At 41.3% G+C, this 13,591-nt stretch overlaps 1 protein-coding gene across 1 annotated transcript in view; it reads left to right on the top strand.

The window, feature by feature from the left end:
- col4a5 (collagen, type IV, alpha 5 (Alport syndrome)) overlaps positions 1–12,741 on the top strand; it is a 45,153-nt gene extending 32,412 nt beyond the window's left edge. Inside the window, exons 28-49 of the mRNA XM_061031162.1 lie at positions 386–536; positions 710–823; positions 1,045–1,212; positions 1,315–1,404; positions 1,533–1,679; positions 1,797–1,895; positions 1,979–2,068; positions 2,298–2,437; positions 2,515–2,641; positions 3,269–3,448; positions 3,570–3,620; positions 3,708–3,893; positions 7,901–8,034; positions 8,129–8,201; positions 8,295–8,366; positions 8,585–8,713; positions 9,116–9,214; positions 9,446–9,658; positions 9,749–9,926; positions 10,020–10,134; positions 10,324–10,496; positions 10,841–12,741. Coding sequence (XP_060887145.1) covers positions 386–536; positions 710–823; positions 1,045–1,212; positions 1,315–1,404; positions 1,533–1,679; positions 1,797–1,895; positions 1,979–2,068; positions 2,298–2,437; positions 2,515–2,641; positions 3,269–3,448; positions 3,570–3,620; positions 3,708–3,893; positions 7,901–8,034; positions 8,129–8,201; positions 8,295–8,366; positions 8,585–8,713; positions 9,116–9,214; positions 9,446–9,658; positions 9,749–9,926; positions 10,020–10,134; positions 10,324–10,496; positions 10,841–10,922 — 2,811 coding nt within the window. The 3' untranslated portion in view covers positions 10,923–12,741. The remainder of the gene's footprint in view (positions 1–385; positions 537–709; positions 824–1,044; positions 1,213–1,314; positions 1,405–1,532; positions 1,680–1,796; positions 1,896–1,978; positions 2,069–2,297; positions 2,438–2,514; positions 2,642–3,268; positions 3,449–3,569; positions 3,621–3,707; positions 3,894–7,900; positions 8,035–8,128; positions 8,202–8,294; positions 8,367–8,584; positions 8,714–9,115; positions 9,215–9,445; positions 9,659–9,748; positions 9,927–10,019; positions 10,135–10,323; positions 10,497–10,840) is intronic.
- The last annotated feature ends 850 nt before the right edge of the window (positions 12,742–13,591 follow it).

Below are 13,591 nucleotides of genomic sequence, written 5' to 3'. Positions count from 1 at the left end.
ACCTCTAGATAAGTCCCACAGTAAAGTCTGCAAAAATGCAGACTCGTGCAAAGTGCATAATTTGGTAGCTCTTAAGCCTCCTATTAAGCCCATGAAATCTAGCTACTGCCATCTTGTTACTGTTAACTGTTCCTACAAAATACAGTTACCTGAGGTTACCTGAGACATAAGGATTGTGATACCGGCAGTGTCTTCAAAAGGACAATTTCCCTTTAAAGGAACGACAACAAAGTGTTGAAAACAGTATTATTACATTGTTTAATTTATCAAGTTGAATACAGATCATCATGTACAGAAAGCAAATCATGTACTTTACTGTAAATGGAATGGCTAGCTGTCTTAGACATAGCAATAAACAATTGGCTGCCTTCTCTTTCTGTGACAGGGCGAACCCGGATTTGGCCTCCCTGGCCCCCCAGGTTTACCCGGAGTATCTGGAGGTAAAGGTTTCCCTGGACCAAAGGGAGATCCAGGTTTCCCTGGTGGTCCTGGTGGTCCTGGCCGAAATGGATTTGATGGCGGTCCCGGCAGTAAAGGTATTCTGCAGTCCTGTCGATAACATTGTTTTCCATTGGGCAAATATATGTAAAGTAGGTAGATAGAGATGTGAGCTTCACTAGCTTACAGACACACTAAATCACTTAACCACCCAAAACCCAATATAGCTAACTTCAAACCAAGCTGACCTTCCCATCCATCTTTGCATTAGGTGAGCCTGGTACACCAGGTTTTCCTGGAGGCCGTGGCCCACCTGGATCCCCCACCCTTGGCTCACTGGGTCCACCCGGCCCTACTGGCAGCCCTGGCCCAATAGGACCACCCGGTGAGATACATAAGGACATAATTACTTGCTTGTCTTTTCTCAAAATAAAAAAAGTACAGCACAGTGCAACTTTTTCCCATAAAATCATATTTAAAAGAAAGTTTAAAGGATTGTTTCTGATGTTCTTTTTTTTTGTTCATGCTTTTTTACCAATATGACTACCATTATTTATAACCTGGAATTTAAGTTAAGAGGGTTGAATCTTCACATCATTATTTCAGGATTCCCTGGATCAAACGGAGGGAAGGGAGACCCTGGCCCTCCAGGTCTAGACATCCCAGGTCTCCCAGGAGACAGAGGAAGTCCTGGTTTCCCAGGTTCCCCGGGACAAGTCGGTATCCCAGGACCTCCAGGGGGACCTGGAAGGGATGGCCTGCCGGGACTTCCTGGTAAAAAAAAAAAAATCCTACATGTGCAACAATAACATTATTTGATTATTTCAATGTTTTGATTGTTTATTTTCTCCCCCTTTAATGTCTGACTGGTTGCAGGTCAGAAAGGAGACATAGGTAGCATGGGATCTCCAGGACCTTCAGGAGGACCAGGTGGCCCAGGAGGACCTGGTGGACCTGGACTTAAAGGTACACTACATACATCAATTATAGATGTATAGATCAGGAAATCCAAACTCTGAAATGTACAAAACTAGACTAGACAAGACCAAATCATGACATATCACTTATTACTTCTCTAAACTTTATTCCTCCAGGTGAACCTGGATTCCCGGGAAGAGACGGTGGACCAGGCGGCCCCGGTGGCAAGGGAGAGAGAGGTGAGCCTGGTCTCCAGGGACCCCCAGGAGTCAGTCAGCCGCCATCAGTTACAAAGGGAACCAAAGGAGATCCTGGACTACCAGGTACACCTGAGAACACCATCAATGTATCTTAACAAGAAGTATTTTCCAAGGAGCAAATTACTATTACCTCTAGTATAAGATATTCATTGATTCATTTTGTTTGTGTTTGTTCTACAGGTTCACCAGGTCTTCCAGGTCAGAAAGGAATCCCAGGTCTCTCTGGTGACCCTGGACTGTCAGGATCAGATGGCCGCCCAGGACTCCCTGGACCTTCAGGTATGGGTTTTCCTCAATATACAAAAGAAACACATTTAAATGTGCAAATCATTTTCCAACGTGCTCAATCCATTGTGTTGCAGGTCCTAAAGGAGATCCTGGCATCCCAGGAGGCCCAGGTGGTCCTGGAGGTCCAGGACCTAAAGGCAGCATGGGAGAAATGGGATTTCCAGGTAACTTTCAATATTTGTTCCCCATTCTAAAGGACTGAAGTAACACTAGATTCATGGATTTTAAGATTGATTATTATATACAGAGGCTGTAGTCCTACAAGCGGGCAAAATCCAACCTGTGGCTCCTTTCCTGCATGTCTTTTCCCACTGTCTCTCTCCCTGATATACATTTTTTTTTTTTAATCAAATCTATGATCTGGATAAAAAAAATTATTTATACTTGTTACAGGACCATCAGGGCAGAAAGGTCTACCAGGTCAGCCAGGTAGGTCTGCAGCCCCAGGACAGCCTGGAGGCCCTGGTTACCCTGGTGCCAAAGGTGAACCAGGTTCTGCTGGTGTAGGACCACCCGGACAAGGTGGACCAAAGGTAGAATACACAACCAGTCAAACTTTAGATAAATGCAAAATTCTGGTTCTTGCTTCATGAGTTTGTGTCGGTCATAGGGTGAACCAGGACAGCCAGGGTTCCCAGGAAGTCCAGGGCTGAAAGGAGGTCCAGGATTACCCGGTGGCTCAGGTTTACCAGGAGGGCCAGGCCCCAAGGGAGACCCCGGCCTCCCAGGATTCCAAGGTAAATCTGAAGTTTTGTTTCAGACATTTTGTTAGAAAAATTCAATGTTGCTCTTTTGGACATTTCAGAAAACTCCCTGCTGAACTTAAGTACTGTATGAATGATTCATTAATTTAGGAAATGGAATCTGAATCAAGGAAATAACAAATTGGTGCAAGAACACCTCCAAAAATGTAAGCTCATACCTAAAAGAGGTACCATTAGCTTTTGAGTGTTGATCAGTAAATCAATCTGTAAGGGCTTGGGAACCGGAGAGTCATCTGTTCAAGTCTCAGAACGGACAGTGTGGAAGTGTGGAATCAGAACTGGTGGCTGGAGAGGTGTCAGTTCACTTCCCAAGTACTGCTGAAGTGCCCTTGAGCAAGACACTAAATCCCTAACTGCCCAGAGCACCAGTCCAAATTTTTACAAATTCAAAATGAAATCAAAAATTCCATGTAGAGTACGTTTAGGGATTAAATCGAGTGAAAAGGTGGAGGATGAAGCTTTGGCTCATTAAGCCAACCCTTTTGAATAACACATTTGAATTTCCCTCAGGATGAATAAAATAAATTTAGTTTAATTTTAAAAAAAGAAGCATGAACACCAAGTCACACCGACTGATTTGTCGTCCATCTCTCCTGTCAGGTTCACCCGGCATCCCCGGTCCAAAGGGTCTTGATGGTGGACCTGGTGGCCCAGGTCTCACAGGATCCCCAGGTAGACCAGGAGAACCTGGTAGGTCAGGAGCACCCGGGCTTCCTGGAGAGAAGGGTCAGGCAGGTCGGGACGGGATCCCGGGACCAGCTGGAGTCAAAGGAGAACCAGGTAGGTCAACATGCTCAGGAGAAATGACTCTACATTATGCTAAAGTAGGCTTGCTATCCACTGTGAAAAATATGTTGTTATTTTGTTGTTTTGAGTAACTTCTGGTATATTTCCTCTTCAGGACTTCCTGGTTATGGAGGTCCCGGTGCCTCTGGTCTTCCAGGGTTGCCAGGTGAGTAACAGTATGTGTAACAGTTTTACTTGTGGAGATTATAGTTTCTGCATTAACAATCTCTGATTCATCTCACTTTGTGTTAAGGTGCAAAGGGTGACCCAGGTCTCCCCGGTCCATCTGGCAGTTCTGGTTTCCCAGGCACTAAAGGAGAGGCTGGTTTCCCTGGTAGTCCAGGTCCTGCTGGCAACAGTGGCCCACCTGGACCTCTTGGACTTGCTCTGCAGGGCCCCAAAGGGCTCTCAGGACCACCTGGACCCCCCGGAAGAGCAGGTAAAGCACTTGGGATTTATAATTATCACCACAATTTCGGCCATAATTTGCTGCCTGGTTTTCTGACTCCTAGATTGTTTGATTAGCTTCCCTCAGCCTACGGTCACACGTTGGCATGGTTTATTGTGTGTAACCTTCCAGTTAGTATTAGGGGAGGCTGTTCATCGCTATATCGCTAAGAAGCACAAAGACATCATAATCCATTCACTGCAATCCATACAGAATTTGCAGTTCTGTATCCAGCCTTTTCTCGCCAAATCCTGGCTTAGATTACTTTAACTGTCAGAGAGGATGAGGCATGAAATAATCTAAATAGTTACTTTGGCAAACTCTTGGATAGAGACATACTAGTGTACATTTCTTTCCATTTTTGGACATTTTATGGACCACACAGCTTATCCATAAATTGAGAAACGATGGACGGATTAAACTGGCTGCCAATTAGATTAATCTTCTGCCAGTGCAGTCCCGAAAACTGCAGTTCCTCAAGTGTCCCTTGGGAGCTGGCTTCAAAAGCCAAGGAATCCCCATGTAAAAATGGGATCAGAAAACCAGACAGCAAATGGCAGAATCTCTATTTCAAACTGTGAATGATTCCATCACCATGTTCATTGATTTGCATGGAAAGAGCCACATCACTGTTTGAGCACCACCTGTCCAGTCATTGTCAAGAACACTGAGCACGGATGATTAAAGTTTGTAATGCCGTGTGCACACACCCCCGCCAAACCTTTTTTCACCAGGAAACATCAGGTTGCTCCTCATGCACCAATCACCAAAAAGAGCAGCATGTGTTTACAGCACTTTGTTGTCCATTTCATCAACCAGATCCACCTGTCTGTCCTCATGTCTCCTCACCCCTTTGCCCTCTGTCCTGATCCCAGAATGGATGGGGAAAGCTGTAATCTGTCTCTCTCAACAGCAAATTAAATAATAATGTCCATGCACTGTATGTTTGTCTGTACCTCTGGTGGGTTGAACTGGTGTGTTCGGTGTAGTATTGTTTGAACATTGGAAGTAATGTTGGTGTTCAACAGCTGAGCCTTAAACAAACTCAAACAAACTCTCAACTGCATCTTAAAAATTCAGTTAAGTTACTTGTTTTTCTCAATCTGGCAGGAAATTAATAAAACTTCATGATGAAAATTCCTGCCTTTCCTATATAAGAAGATTATTGAGATAACCAGGTATCTGTGCCTTTAACGAAACGGTTATTCTTGAAAGAGACACCCATGGAGATTGTTCTGCAGCCATGCTTCCATTCCTTTTAGGCCTACAGTATGTGAGAGTGTTTAGGTTTGTATCTGGCTTTGCAGTATTGTGTTTTGTGTATTGGGTTCCACCAATCAGTCATCTGCATGATTACACAAACACTTCACATTATTAAGCCTAACACGGCGCTGGAAACAGTGGACGACCCTGACAACAAAGCTATTTTTAAGTTTGTAAGTGTCAATCAATCACAGACGGTAAAAGACCTTACTCATTATGTTACATAGACCCAATGTTAATCTAGTGTCTAAGGATGTAATATGTTGCGATACAATTAAAAATGGACACAAATAAAGGACAATTCCAATCGATTGAGAAAAATATATCGCATTACTATTTTCTAACCAGCAGAGGGCACTGTCTGCTTTGGCTTCTCTTATCTGACATCAGTTCAGTAGCTAAGGAAGAGGTGTAAAAAGAAGAAAACATATTTTGCAAGTTAACTGTCATAGAGTTGTAATAAAATAACGTTTTTTTTTTTAAATAAAAAATTGTAGAAAATAGTGATGAAAACATATCGCGGAGCCTGTTTCAGAGTGAATATAACATTTTGTGTGATATTTGTATGGATCAAACTTCTCATCTAGAATTTAAATGCTAAAAATTACCAAGAGTTCACGTTAATGCCTCATTGTCAGCACTGACCACACACCAGCGCTGTGTTTGGCAATATTTGGGTGTAAAGGAGACCAACAAGTTATGACATTTTAACCCCTGTTTCCTGTGGCTTGGCCCCACCCATTGTGGTGTGGCCCGCCTCCTCGTTTGGTGACACATACATCCGACTGCTGCAGGTCCCTCAGGTCAGATCAACTGGTGCTCAGACTTCTCCTGCACGTTCCTTATCGAACCACTGACCCTACTCTCTGATCTAGTAGGGGCGAATTTCACCTGAAAACTTTCATGAAATCCCTTTATTGTTTCATCTCTGACTCGATTTCTTCTTAACAACTGTCTTCTTCCACTTTCTATGCACACTGATTGTAGAATAACGCACACCTATCAAGTAAGCACCTTTGATTAAATAAATACGTTTAATAATAAAAATAATTTACACACTTGTGATTTTTAAAACTCACAGTACTTTTCTGCTACAATTAGCATGTCATCTTGTTCACATGTTAGTCAAATACAAACACACCATGTAACTAACACACCCGTACAGTTAAATCATTGTTATAAGTGTATGTCACATATTGTAGTTCCAGCTCTGTTGAAATGTACTATTTCAAGATTTATATCAATTAAAAATATTGTAGCTTAGAGACTCAAACAAGAGCATCTTCAAAATCCCCAATTTCCACCCAGCTGGCTGTAAACATTCTTTCCTGAGCCCCCTGGTCGTTAATTGGTAAAATAAAAAATATAATAGTATTTTGTCATGCTAGCCAACCTACAAGACTTTATGTAAGTTCAGCAATAATAAGGATAAACGCTGTCATGCTAATGACAACTGTGACATGATTTTCAGGTGTAATAGTCAGACTAGAGCCCAACTGATTAATCAGCAAGCCGATATTAGCGTGTCAATTGACTATAGGTATCGGCTAATGTTGTGGCAGATATGCGCCCATATTACTAGATTTATTCACCAGTCAAATAGCGTTTAATTATTTCATTTCGTTTTTAATAACTGATAGTGCTGACATGGGGTAGGTGTAATAAACTGGTGGATGCTGAAACAGCCATTTTTACAAGAATTCTCGATGAGTGATACATTGGACCGTTAAAAGAGGGTCTATATTTATTCATAAATATCGGTAGTTAGATTATACCAGGTTATTTATAATGCTTACAACCCAGCTCCCAATGTTTAAACTCATAATATCCCATGAGGTAAAGAAACAGAAACAAATATCCGTTTCCAATGGATCTAAATTTGGCTTTGGTCTTTTTTTTTTGTCTGACTTTGTTTCTGTACTGATGCTTGCGTCTGTCTAAACCTGGTCTTCTTTTTTGCCCTGTGCCATCAACCCGGCTCTGCTTTACCTGCGATTCTTGGAACCCTAGGTCCTCCAGGTTAGACTTGTGGTTTGATGGTTTTGATACATGCTGTGGCACAGAAACCTAATGTACTAACTAAAGATGTGTACTAACCCCTCTTTACCCCACAGACGAGGCTGGACACTAAGGACTTCTGACAATAAAACCCAACACACATAAAGAAATCAGTCATGATGCTCTCTATATATACACATTTAATCTCACTGTGTTTATTGAACAAAATCATGTTGACTTAATTTCATCAATCCAAGCAAACAATTTTGTGTTTTTTTTTTTCATTTTCTCTTTTTTTTAATTCTCTTTGTTGTTGTTCTTTTAATGCTGGATCTAAGTCTAAATATGCAACGCTGGTAAAGTCAAATTACATGACTTTGTTTACTTCCACTACTCTGTATTTATTCTGAATGTCTTTTGAGGTTTTCTCTGCCATCTTAGGTATTTCCAGATGTGTATTGTATACTTATTGCAACTTTGACACAATACCAGTAAATGCCAAATTGTACCAAGATCTATTTTGATACCACAGCAACTATCGATCATTAAAATAATGGAGATTGTACCATTTTAACATACATGATATTGAAAAAGTTTGGCAAATGTTGTCAACCCTCGTAGAGAAGTCTTTCCAATCCGTTAGTGGAAACTGACATTGTTGAGAATGTTATTTTTAATTATAGTGTTGTGTTTTTTTTACATTTCTGTACCTGATGTTTGACTTTTGATGTCCAAAGGTGCACCTGGCCCAGAGGGTCCGCGTGGGCCCGCAGGAACAGGCGGCGTCAGGGGAGAGAAGGGTAACCCTGGCACTCCAGGCCAGCCAGGCTTCCCCGGATCGAAAGGAGACTCTGGTGTTCCTGGATTCCCAGTAAGATCATTATGTTTGATCTGTTAAAATTGGTTTGTTGAACTCGCAAGAGCTACAAAACCAGAAGTTAAAGAATGTGTTGTCTTCTTTATAGGGTCCGTCTGGTCAACCTGGTGGTAGTGGTGCAAAGGGAGACATCGGTCTTCCTGGGGTTCCTGGATTCCCTGGTTAGTCAATAATATTAAAACCGGATTTTCGGACTTCCTCATATTTAAAAATGTTATGGAACAAAGATTTGATTATTTGTGTTTTTTTTCCAGGACCAAAAGGTGATTCAGGCCTCCCCGGTGGTAATGGGCTTCCTGGAGATCCTGGAGATGTTGGACCCGAAGGTGAGTGTGCTTTCTTTCCATTACGGAATTATGTGACAGACAAGTGAAAAACTAACAGACGAACAATAAAAACAACAAAAAGAGAAGAAAAAAACCCACTGGGGAGGTTTAATGAATACAAATACTGCTGTTTGGAATTGCTGTTAAAAGATGAGTCTAGAAGTGTAGATCATTTTGGGGTTAAATTTTGTGACATTTTCTTTCTTTTTGACCTCCAGGTCCTCGTGGTGACCCCGGTGCGCCTCCAACTCCAATTGTGGTGAAGGGAGAGAGGGGTCCCCCTGGTCCCGTGGGCCTGAACGGTGGTCGGGGATCCCCTGGTTCTCCTGGGCGTGACGGACTTCCAGGTGAGTAAATATGGACTTATGGACGTATTAATTGCTTGATCACATGGCTATTCACTGCTTTTGAGGCAGCGTATTATGTAGGCATTGAAAAACTGCAATCAGAAGAGAGTTAAAGAAGAAGAAGATGGAGAAAATGCAAGCTCGAGGAAATATGGATTCGAGGTTTAAAGTACTGGGAATGGTTGGCAGGGGCAAACAACAATTTTAATGAAACTTGCGAGAAATGCGAATAAGCGTTTAAACCTAAAAGCACTGACATTCATAATAACTGACATTCAGTTTCAATGTATCACTCTTATTTTTAAAATCGAGATTTACACAGATTTGTCTTCTTTTTTGAAATCCATTTTTAAATTCACAATAAACCTAGCATTGGTACAAAAAACACTCTCACTCTCTCAGGTCCATCTGGTGAACCTGGAAATCCTGGTCCGGAGGGTCCACCTGGCTTCAGCGGCCCATCAGGCAGGAAGGGAGACACAGGACCAGCCGGTCAGCCTGGTGAGTGAAACAGGAAGCGGATGTATGCACCTCGGGGAGATTAGCTTAGCATAGCAGCATTTGTTGATAACACCATTTCAGCTAAGAAATGTTTCTACTGTTAGCAAAAAAAAAAAAACTAGCTCCCCGCTTTATGAGCAAACATAAGGTCAGCTGACTAAATTAGCTTTTGGCCCTTTTTGTAGCACAGTTGTACTCCCTTTCTTAAAAATCTACTTTCCCTGATCTCAGGTCAGCGTGGTTACCCTGGTCCTCCTGGTTCAGATGGTCCTCAGGGTCCTCCTGGTCTACCAGGATCAGTCTCTGCAGCTCATGGCTTCCTCATCACCAGACACAGCCAGGGTCAGGACGTTCCCTTCTGTCCCGAAGGAACAAACCCCATCTACGATGGATACTCACTGCTGTACGTGCAGGGCAATGAGAGAGCACATGGACAGGACCTTGGTATGAACACTTTCTGTGTCAGTATAGCTGTACTTCATTCATTTATCATTTAAGCTTCATACATTTGACCAACTTCTCCCCGTGTTCTAGGCACGGCCGGCAGCTGTCTGCGCAGATTCAGCACAATGCCCTTCATGTTCTGCAACATCAACAACGTGTGCAACTTTGCTTCTCGTAATGACTATTCCTACTGGCTGTCTACGCCTGAGCCAATGCCCATGTCAATGGCCCCCCTCACCGGAGAGAGCATCAAGCCGTTCATCAGCAGGTAGAGCTGGAGAGCGGCACGAATGGGCAGAAAGAGAGGCTCGATAAGGGAAGCTGCAAGGTGCTAAACTAAGTGTCTTTGCGTGCGCTTTAGGTGTTCAGTGTGTGAAGCTCCGGCCATGGTGATTGCAGTCCATAGTCAGACCATCCAGATTCCCACCTGCCCGTCGAATTGGGAAGCCCTGTGGATCGGATACTCCTTTATGATGGTAGGACATAAACACCAGCACACACAAATGTTGGAATTAAAACATTAATTGTGTTGCCTCTGCTTCAGGTGCCTACCTATTCCTTAGAACATTCATTTCTGATTCTTAAAAAACTTCTCGCACATTCATGGTTTCCTGACGACTCAATGCGGTTCGTATCATAACCACTCTTCCGTCTTCCCTCCCCAGCACACCAGTGCCGGTGCAGAGGGCTCCGGTCAAGCTCTGGCCTCACCCGGCTCCTGCCTGGAGGAGTTCCGCAGCGCTCCCTTCATAGAGTGCCATGGCAGAGGGACTTGCAACTACTACGGCAACTCCTACAGCTTCTGGTTGGCCACTGTAGAACAGAGCGAGATGTTCAGGTACAGTATCATGTAATACCGTAGAGTTACAGACTAGTGATGCTAAGAATCTAACTTAGCATCTCAGGAGAAAATAATTCATTTTGGTTTACGTTGTTAAGTAAAATAGATGGTTTCTTCGGTTAAAGAGATTGTGGTGCTAATTTTGTTAGCCCGTTAATGGCAATTTTGATTACTTGATAGCATCAGGCTAACAGACCCGGTCTATCAGTGAAAAATTGCGCCCCCTTTGGAGAATAATATACCAGCCGCCACTGTATATTAATATGTAACGTATTTATTTTCTAACCTTTTTTCTACACTATCCTGCCTCTCTTAACCCCCTTTACCTTGTGACCTCACAGGAAGCCACAGTCAGAGACTCTCAAGGCGGGTAACCTACGAACACGCGTTAGCCGCTGCGTCGTCTGCATGAAGAGGACGTAACAGCAACCAGCAAGAAACCAACCGGTGCCAGGCTCGCCTGATCAATAACGAGAGATGATTTGATGATGGGGGACAAGTAGGGGGGGTAGTAGTCACAGCGACGGATATACTGTTGCCGTGACGACAAAGTGGAATACCAATGGTGCATTGTCTTCCAGAAAAACAAAACAATGGTGCTACTGTGCAACACAGCTTAAAAGAAAAAAAGAAAAAAACTGACGTAAATAAATCTTATATTTACTCTTTGTTTTTCTTCAGAAGTACCTCAAAATGAAAGCAGAAAAATATCCACTAAATGGTGCCATGATGGATGTGCGACAACTAAAGTGCATTTTTCATTTTCCTTCTTCTTTCCCAAAAGGATCCCTTTTTCCCTTCTTATTTTTTTAAATCACTTTTGACGTTAGTGCAACAAAAAATGTGATACCATACATCCAGTTCTAGACAGAAGTGATCTTTTGTTTTGTTTTTTTTTTGTTTTATTTTTGGTCTTATTGATGAGGAGTGGATGGTCTCCATGGTTACCAAATCGGCACTTTGACTTCGGAACATCCAAGATGAGAGATGCACTGACGATGAGCTTTCCTTTTAGTGAGACTGCCTTTTTTTTATAACTAGCTCTTCATTCACACACTCTTTCTCTCTCTTTCTCCGTCATTTTTCTGTCGTTTAAACGTTACATTTGGTGGTACTAACCCTACCATAGCCCGCCTCCTAACCCTCAGCCCTACATTTTCTTTCTCATACTTTTTTTTTGTAAGTAATAAAATGTGTATATTGTGTAAAACACTTTGTTTTTAGTGAATTAGGTCATGAATCGGTACCAGCTGTTTGATATGAGACAATTTCCAGGTTCTTTTTAGCTCACACACACACATTTACACACAAACACATACAGAAAACACATTAATTCACTTCAATGCTCACAGACACACACCACTCAGATATTGTACAAAGTAAGGCTTTTATGAATGAAACAGTATTTTATATATAATAAATATATATTTGAAAAAAAGAGGAATAAAGGTATATAAACTTATTTGGCTGTGGGGAGATTGTTCACTGTTCACAAACAAAGGTCAGGCATTTCAAAAACTACTGAGCACAGACAGAGCCATTTTCCTCAACAACAGACTTGTATAATATAAACAATTGCTTAAATCTTTTGTATTCAATTTGTAGAATTAATAAATGTTGAACTGAATAAAGGGGATTTGCTTTTAGCTAGTCTAATAATTGGGGAATGTTACAGATATTTGTGCAACAAGGATTTGAATTACATTTTGGCTCCTTCATTAGAAAAAACACAATATTTGTTTTGTGTTTTTTAACATTTCCAGGTGCTGGGCTTTGCTGAAAAAGGAGGGCCTAAGGTTATTGTTGTTTTTGGGGGGGAGGGGGCATTTTGTGCCTCTAAAATTTTCAAATCCACTTTCTCCAGCTTGAATCTGTATCCAAAATTGGTTAAAGTGTTCACACTCAAACCTGTTGAAACACAGGTTCAAGTGTCTGTACTTCAAAATCAGGTGTGATGTCCTCTGATGTGCCTCATCGGGGGCACCGACTCCTGATGCGCTGTAAGTCTACAAAAGCTGTTTTTTTTCTGGGGGAAAGAAATGTAATGTTTCCTGTGATTTTTATTGTTATTTTTATTTTTCAAATCTGCTTTTACAAATTCTAATTTTGTCAACCTGGGGTGCGATTAAAAAAAAAAATGTGTATTTGTTTTATTTTTTTCTTTCTTTTGTTTTTTTTTTCATGTTATGTTATCCAGAAGTTGTTATAAACTTTTAAGACTGAAATAAATACTATGTCCAAAGTGTTGTCTTCTGGAAATATTTGATAAACACAACATAAACAAAGACAGAGAATAGTTCAATTACTGGCTTTTCTGACTTTTCTTCTTTAATGACACAAGTTAATTTTAATCTAACATCATCATTAGGACCCATGATCCATTGTTTTTAGGAAATTATATCAGAGTCAGCACATCTAAAACTAAATAAGATTAAGAAATATCTTGCATATTTATATTCATACACACACCGACAGTTTTTTCTATCTTTATTGGGACATTAAAAAAATTGCTCCCCTATAACTGGGACGTAAAGAAGTTTGCCTTCTATCTTTTCTGGGGCGCACACAGAGAGTTTTTAAAGGTTTGTAGGATCACATCGGGGCTCACACACATACAGGAACGGATTCTTGAGATCACAAAAAAACAGGTTTTTCTGCCTTTGTGGGGACACTGGTAAACTGCCTTTCTAAAGTGGGGACACACAAACCGCTTTTTCTATCTTTGAGGAGACACTTAATTTGTTTTTTCATGTTTTTGCTGTCACACAAAAACATGAAAAAACTGCTGTTTTATTCTATCTTAGAGATGACACGCTTATTACTTTTCTATTTTTTTTCTATCTTTGCGGGGACTCAAGAAAAATTATTTTCCTATTCTTGTGGAGACATACACATTATAGTTTCATCTATCCTTTTGGGGGACAGACAAAAACTTTTTCATGTCTGTGGGATTACATGCTATGTTGTAGTATCTTGACAACCACTTCTTCTTTTTTAGGGAAAAACAGCACTTCCCTAGATTGAGTATGCATTTTTCTCTCTCTTTAAAAAAAACATATCAATGGAAAATACATGTTCTACAGTTAAAAGTG

The sequence above is a fragment of the Labrus mixtus genome, chromosome 23 (genome assembly GCF_963584025.1).
Source record: "Labrus mixtus chromosome 23, fLabMix1.1, whole genome shotgun sequence".
NCBI lineage: Eukaryota > Metazoa > Chordata > Actinopteri > Labriformes > Labridae > Labrus > Labrus mixtus.
The sequence above is the reverse complement of the archived record's forward strand: the minus strand, read 5'-3'. Positions and strand labels throughout refer to the sequence as shown.